General features: G+C 37.9%; 1 protein-coding gene across 1 annotated transcript in view; it reads left to right on the top strand.

Annotated features, from left to right (window-relative positions):
* RAD21L1 (RAD21 cohesin complex component like 1) overlaps positions 1-8,235 on the top strand; it is a 35,833-nt gene that overhangs the window by 14,136 nt on the left and 13,462 nt on the right. The window contains exons 6-7 of the mRNA XM_042783613.1: positions 1,533-1,628; positions 2,686-2,793. Of these exons, the coding sequence (XP_042639547.1) occupies positions 1,533-1,628; positions 2,686-2,793 (204 nt within the window). The remainder of the gene's footprint in view (positions 1-1,532; positions 1,629-2,685; positions 2,794-8,235) is intronic.

Below are 8,235 nucleotides of genomic sequence, written 5' to 3'. Positions count from 1 at the left end.
AACCAGAAGGCTGGCGGTTCAAACCCACCAGCCACTCCTCGGAAGGAAGATGGGGCAATCTACTTCCGTAGTGATACTGCCTCGGAAACCCAAGGAGGGTCGCTATGAGTCGGGTCTGACTCGACGGCACATAACAACAACAACAACAAATCTGTGTCATGTGGGTCAACACATGTCTATGTAAGTTCTCAAAGCCTATAGTATATCTAAACATTTAGGTTTAAATACACATTTAAGCTAAGTAAATCCTCATCTGTTTAAACACATTTTCCATATGCAGCACAACGCAACACACTGCTGTGGAGTCAGATCCAACTCATAGCGACCTCTCCTTGGGTTTCTGAGCTGGTATCACTATGGAAATAGATTGCCCAATCTTCCTTTCAAGGAGTGGCTGGTGGTGGCGTAGTGCCTAAGGCATTTGACTGCTAACCAGAAGACTGGTGGTTCAAACCTACCAGCCACTCTTCAGAAGGAAAACTGGGCAATCTACTTCTGCAGAGATACTGCCTCAGAAACCCAAGGAAGGGTCGCTATCAGTCAAAATCAATTCTATGGCAGTCAGTTTGGCAGGAGCTCCAGTCAGGCCCATGGCCTGGAGGAGAGGTCTGAGTAGGAACCAAGGACCCCCATGCGGCTGCCATAGGCAGAGGCTGGACATTTTTCATATAGATTATGAAATGCTGCATGTTTTTATTTATTTGTACAAATTCCTATTTTTCAGAGAGGATAGAATAGAGTTAGTATATTCCTCACAAAATATACTAGACCATAAATTAAATGTAAACAAAACATTGTTTTTCTTAAACATAAATTGTGGGACAGCTATTCTAAAAGATCTGCCAAGCTTTTGGTATATAATTTAAAATAATCATAGAATAAAGGTGTCAAAAACTAGGAAATTCACTGGCACATATCTTAAAGATATTAGAATATTCTCATCAAATCTTTTTATAATACTATAATTCACATTAAAAGCTAGTTATGACAAACTTTTTGAAATTTGAAAATTAAAGAACAAACACAAAACAGTGGTTGTACCTTAGTTCTCTGCCAAGGGAGTTTGAAACTATAGGTACTAAAACATTATTAGAACACATTTACCTTTTGATTTGAAATCTAAATATGGGTTTGTATAAAGCTACTGTCTGTTTATTGGTTTAGTAAATATTTCCTGAAATTAAACATTTGGAAATGGATTTTTAATAAAGGAAACCTACCCACTGCCCTCGAGTTGATTTTAACTCATAGCAACCCTGTAGGACAAAGTAGAACTGCTCTATAGGATTTCCAAAGCTGTTATCTTGACAGAAGCAGATTACCACGTCTTTCTCCTGCAATAAAGGAAAGTAAATTAAATACACAAAATTCTGTTGTTCCATGTGAAATGTGGTAGTCTACATAATCAAATTTAATCAAGTAGGGGTTGTTCATTTTTGTATCCTTCACAATGCCTTGTACATAATAATGTCAATGTTAGTGAACCAATAACAGATTCAGCTCTGCTTGACAAAATTACTGTGTTTTTCAAGACAATTTATTGCAAGATGATCAGAATGTCCTGTTAGAAGACGATCAACTAGACAGAGAAATTATCCTGCCTCCGGAGCCTCCCAATACTACAGTGGGTATGTTGCTATTTTCCTTTGTATAGAAAGTGAGCGGATACTCATACTAAGTTTCAGAGCTTCTGGGCTTAAGCAGTGATGTCGTTGCTGTTGTTATGTGCCATCGAGTTGGACCCGACTCATAGCAACCCCTCCTTGAGTTTCCGAGGCGATATCACTACAGAAGTAGATTGCCCAACCTTCCTTCCAAGGAGTGGCTGGTAGGTTTGAACCTCCAGCCTTCTGGTTAGCAGTCAAATGCCATAGGCACTACACTACCAGAGCTCCAAGGTAATAAAAAATGTTATCCCTCAAACTCCTTTAGTCTGACTGTAGACAATAGAAAGCTGGAATCTGAGAAAGATATTTAAATAGAACTGAGTTTATTTGTATTAGAGCACATTTAGATACTCTGCCAAAATATTGTGCTTCTGTATCATTAGAATAGTATATATTATATAGTAAAAAATTATTAAATAGTATGGTTTGACAATCTATGCACAATTTAGGTGAAATTACAAATGTGAGGATATTTTCCCTATTTGAAATTCATAAGAAAGTGCCTCAATTGATTTGAGGTCTTTTAGTATGATTTTTCCTAAAAATTAAAAGCCAGATTTTAATTCTTCATTCTTTTTGATGTCACAGCTTTTTTCTAGCACAATGGTAGAAGCTGAAAATGTGAAAAGAATTAGGAATAGGAATTTATTTATAGTTCTTTGTGAGTCAAATAAAAGTTATATAACAGAATACATTTTTTTAGCAGACATATAGTCAAATTTGTGTCATTGATTTAGTTACTGCCACTATTTTCACTTCCTCTGATTATAGCTTAGCATTAGATGTCTCATATGTAAGAAGGGGTCATGTTCACCTGAACACTGTAGATCTCAGACCATATAATCTCTCAGTCTCCTCAACTCTACTAAATACATGATTCTCAGAAGTTAGATGTAACCCTAATGAGAAATCTATATATATTAAATTAGTTTATCTTTCACTTTAATTCTCTTATTTTCCTCTGTATTACAATATAATCTTGATTTTTCTTTGTAATTATTTTTTATATGTTGATTAGAAAAACTAGATGATCCAGAGTGTGTATGTCTACCTGAATATGAAAAGATGGATGAAACTACATTATTATCAGAAGAAGGATTTACCCTTGACCCAATTCATGTTTCAGGTCAGACTCATTCATTTATTTTTATTTTTGATATTTTATCTACTATGAGATATAAATTATCTATGAAATATTGTCTACCACCTGTCTGTCAATTTGTCATACTGTGGTGGCTTGCATGTTGCTGTAATACTGGAAGCTATACCACTGATATTTCAAATATCAGCAAATGAAACACTCCCTGGTCCTGTGCCATCCTCATAATCATCGCTATGCTTGAGCCCATCATTCCAGCCATTGTCAATCCATCTTGTTCAAGGTCTTCCCCTTTTTCACTAACACTTCACTTTACCTAGCATAATATCCTTCTCCAGAGACTTGTCCCTTCTGACAAAACAACCAAAGTATGAGAGACGAAATCTGGCCAATCTCACTTCTAAAGAACATTCTGGCTGTACTTCCTCCAAGACACTTTTTTTCATTCTTCCAGCAGTCCATGGTCCATTCACCAACACAATTCAAAAGCATCAGTTCTCTTGCAGTCTTCCTTATTCGTTGTCCAGCTCTTACATGCATATGAAGCTATTAAAAATACCATGGGTTGGGTCAAATGCTCCTTAGTCCTCAAAGTGTCATCTTTGCTCTTAAACACTTTAAAGAGGTCCTTTGCAGCACATTTGTCCAATGCAATATGTCATTTGGTTCTTGACTGCTACTTCTGTGGATGTTAATTGTGGATCCAAGTAAAATAAAATCTTTGACACTTCAGTCTTTTCTCTATACATCAAGTTGTTGCTTATTGGTCCAGTTGTGAGGGTTTTTTTCTTTGTATTGAGATGTAATCCATACTGAAGTTTGTAGTCTTTGATCTTCATCAGTAAGTGCTTCAGGTCTTCATTTTCAGCAAGCAAGGTTGTGACATCTGCATACTCTAGGTTGTTAATGAGTCTTCCTCCAATCTTGATGTCATGATCTTCTTCATATAATCTGGCTTCTCTGATTATTTGCTCAGCATATAGATTGGATAAGTATGGTGAAAGGATACAACCTTGATGTACACCTTTCCTGATTTTAAACCCTGCAGTATCCCCTTGTTCTGTTTGAATGATTACCTCTTGGTCTATGTAAAGGTTCCTCATGAGTACATTCTAAGTTTTCTGGAATTCTGACTCTTCACAATATTATCCATAATTTGTTATGAATCCACACAGTCGAATGCTTTTTCATAGTCAATAAAACACAAGTAGACATCTTTCTGGTATTCTTTGCTTTCAGCCAAGATCCATCTGACATCAGCAATGATATCCCTTCTTTCATGTCCTCTTCTGAATCCAGCTTGAATTTCCAGGAATTCCCTATCAATATACTGCTGCAACCATTTTTGAAGTATCTTCAGCAAAATTTTACTTGTGTATGATATTAATGATATTGTTTGATAATCTCTGCATTCTGTTGGATCATCTTTCTTTGGATTGGGCACAAATATGGATCCCTTACAATCAGTTGGCCAGGTAGCTATCTTCAAAATTTCTTGGCATAAACAAATGAGCATCTCTAGTGCTGCATCCATTTGTTAAAACATCTCAGTAGGTATTCCATTAATTCTTGGAGCCTTGTTTTTTGCCAATTCCTTCGGTGCATTTTGGACTTCTTCTTTCAGTACCACTGGTTCTTGATCATATGCTACCTCCTGAAATAGCTGAGCATCAACCAATTTCTTTTGGTACATCTTTTGATGCTTCCTACATTGTTCAATATTTTGCCTATAACAAAATTCACTGCTGTCGAGTCGGATCTGACCCATAGCAGCCCCTCCTTGGGTTTACTCCATCCACATCATTAATGAGGACTCTACTTTGAGAAGGTAGCTCTTCCCTAGTTGAATTTTGAGTGCCTTCCAAGCTGAGGTGCTCATCTTTAGCACTATATCAGACAGTGTTTTAGAGGTAGTCATAAAATTTTCTAGTAATATGTCAGACAGTGTTTCACTGCTATTCATAAAGTTTTCAGTGGCCAATTTTTTTTTTTTTTTTTTTTTAAGAAGTAGCTTGCTAGGTCCTTCCTTCTATTCGGTGTTAGTCTGGAAGCTCCACTGAAACCTGTCCACCATGGTTGACCCTACTGGTATTTGAAATACTGGTGGCATAGCCTCCAGCCTCAGAGCAACACGCTAGCCACCACAGTACAACAAACTGACAGATGAGTGGTGAGAATAAATCATTGGTCATGAAAAATTCTATCATGTGATCTCTGGTGTCATTTCTATCACCAAGACCTTATTTTCCAACCACTCATGCTTCTTCTTGCTTGGGGGTATTTGGAGCAGCAGCTTAAAAGGGTGGTCCAGAAGGGGAGCTGGGTGCTGGGGGTGTTTGGAACAGCAGCTTTAAAGGGAGACCTGGAAGGGGAGCCAGGCACCGGGGGTGTTTGGAGCAGTGGCTTAAAAGGGCAGTCCAGAAGGAGAGCCTAGCACAGGGTTTGGAACAGCTTTAAAGGAAGCCAGAAGGTGAACAGAGCGATTTGGAACAACTAAGGGAGACAACTTGTCTGTCAGTTTGTCATCTGGTGGTGGCTTATGTGTTGCCATGAGGCTGGAGGCTATGCAGATGCCAGCAGGGTTACCCATGGTGGACAGGTTTCAGTGGGACTTGCACACTAGGGCAGACTCAGAAGAAGGAAGAGGCCATTCACTTATCAAAGAATTGGCTCATGAAAACCTTATGAATAGCAATGAAACGCTGTCTGATATATTACCTGAAAAATTTATGAATAGCCCTAAAACATTGCTCAATATAGTACTGGAAGATGAGCCCCTCAGGTTGGAAGGCACTCAAAATATGACTGGGGAAGAGTTGCCTACTCAGAGTAGAGCCAACCTTAATGATATGGATGGAGTAAAGCTTTTGGGACCTCCATTTGCTGATGTGACATGACTCAAGATGAGAAGAAACAACTACAAACATCCATTAATAACTGGAACATGGAATGTATGAAGTATGAATCTAGGAAAATTGGAAGTTGTCAGAAATGAAACGGAATGCATAGAGATTGATATCCTAGGCATTAGTGAGCTGAAATGGACTGGTTTTGGCCATTCTGAATCAGACAACCATTATGATCTACTATGCTGGGAATGACAAATTGAAGAGGAGTGGTGGGCATTTATCATCACAAAGAATGTTTCAAGCTCTGTCCTGAAGTACAATACTGTCAGTGATAGGATAATATCCATACACTTACAAGAAATACCAGTTAATACTACTATTATTCAAATTTATGCACCAACCACGAAAGCCAAAGATGAGGAAATTGAAGATTTTTACCAACTTTTAAAGTCTGAAATTGACCAAACATGCAATCAAGAAGTGTTGATTATCACTAGTGATTGGAATGCAAAAGTTGGAAACAAAGAATCACCACTGGTAGTTGGAAAATATGGTGTTGGTGATAGAAATAACGCTGGAGATAGATGATAGAATTTTGCAAGACCAATGACTTAGTCATCGCAAACACCTTTTTTCAACAACACAAAGGGTGGCTGTACATGTGGACTTCACCAGATGGAGTACACAGGAATCAGATTGACTACATCTGTGGCAAGAAGCCATTTAGAAGCTCAATATCTTCAGCCAAAACAATGCCAGGAGCTAATTGTGGAACAGACCATCAATTGCTCATACACAAGTTCAAGTTGAAGTTGAAGACAATTAAAACAAGTCCACAAGAGCCAAAATATGACCTTAAATATATCCCTCTTGAATGTAGAGACCATCTGAAGAATATATTTGATGCATTGAACACCAGTGAACCAAAAACCAGAGGAATTGTAGGATGACATCAAGAACATCATACATGAAGAAAGCAAGAGGTCATTAAAAAGACAAGGAAGAAAAGACCAAAATGGTTGTCAGAAGAGACTCTGAAACTTGCCCTTGAATGGAGAGTAGCTAAAGGAAATGGAACAAATGACAAGATAAAAGAGCTGAACAGATTTCAAAGAACAGCTGGAGAAGACAAAGCCAATTACTATAATGAAATGTGCAAAGACCTGGAGTCTGAAAACCACTTTTAAAATAAAGAAATGCTTTAGGAAAACAAATTTGGTTGCAGAACATATGGATTAATTAGAAAAGCATTTCTCAAGAGTTAGTGTAATGTCAGGCCCTAAAGTCACAATTCCTGAATTTCAATCCTTGCTTTGCTCCTTACTAAATTTGGCACCTTGTGAAAGTTCCTTAACCATTCCCAACCTAAGTTTCCTAACTCATAAAGTTATTGTGATGATGCAATGATGGAATCCATACAAAGTGCTTAGCCCGGTACCTGGCACATAGTGCTAATGTTAACTGTCGTTGTCACTTTTATTGAATTACAAGAATAGTTAGATTGCATAAGAATAGCAGATGGGAGTAAAAAGGAAATCCCAGCATGTGGCGTGCCAGACGTATCAAAGAACGGGTGACTGGAGAAATAGAGAAAGGACTGAAGCCATGGAGGAAAAATGTTTTAGAATAGAAAAGATGAGTAGTATTGTCAGATGCTATGAAAGATCCTAAAGATTGAGGAGCCGAAGCAGGCTTTAGTAATTAGAAGGTCACTGGTATCACACCAAGTTGTTTCAGCAGAGTGGTGGAGTTAGAATTCATTTTGTAAGTGGCCAAAGAGTGAATGAGTGGGGGGCAAGTAGAGGCAGCCTGTATAGATTATTCTATATTGATAAAGATTTGGAAAGTATACTTTGTAAGAAGTTAGTCTAAGATCTAAGGAATTAAAATTGTCATCTGAATGACATCATGAATGAAACTGAGGGACAGGAAAGGAGAGGAAGAAAACAGTCTAATCACCAAGAACAGGAGATACCCCACTTCTTTGATTGTAAGATGCATGTTTTCCCACTTTTCTTCTGAAGCTTAGATACACCATTTTCTAATCCATGAATTTTTTTAATATTGTGTTCTCCCCTTCCCAACAAAAGCTGTTATTATGTTGGTGGGTACCTTGCATTTGTGCCTAAGGCATTTGACTGCTAACCAGAAGGCTGGCGGTTCAAACCCACCAGCAACTCCTCAGAAGGAAGATTGGGTGATCTACTTCTGTAGTGATACCGCTTTGGAAACCCAAGGAGAGGTTGCTATGAATTGGATCCAACTTGACGACAGTGAATTTGGTTTTTGGTTTTAATTTTTTAAGGTCCAGTTTTGTGCTAGGCTATGTGCTAACCCCTGGAGTCTTACAATTGGGGAAATAGGGGAACAGCTCTTGAAAATTAACAAAATATCCTACAGAGCCTCTTCTTGCTAACATATCGCCTCAAACATGTTTTTAGAAATGAACAGTAAGTATGAATTAAATACATAGGTAGATCCTTTAGAAACAGTCTCATTTTAAGTAGAGTAATTGCTATGGATTTTATGTTATCTACTCAAGGATGCAAGGAATAAAGCATTTACATTCTTCCTTTATTAAATGCAACTCTGAGCCCCTATCCCACTGGGGCAGGACGTT

Source organism: Orycteropus afer, unplaced genomic scaffold (genome assembly GCF_000298275.1).
Source record: "Orycteropus afer afer isolate SDZICR_OR568_19922 unplaced genomic scaffold, OryAfe1.0 scaffold00020, whole genome shotgun sequence".
Lineage (NCBI taxonomy): Eukaryota > Metazoa > Chordata > Mammalia > Tubulidentata > Orycteropodidae > Orycteropus > Orycteropus afer.
Note: the sequence above shows the minus strand (reverse complement) of the source record. Positions and strands in the feature narration are given on the sequence as shown.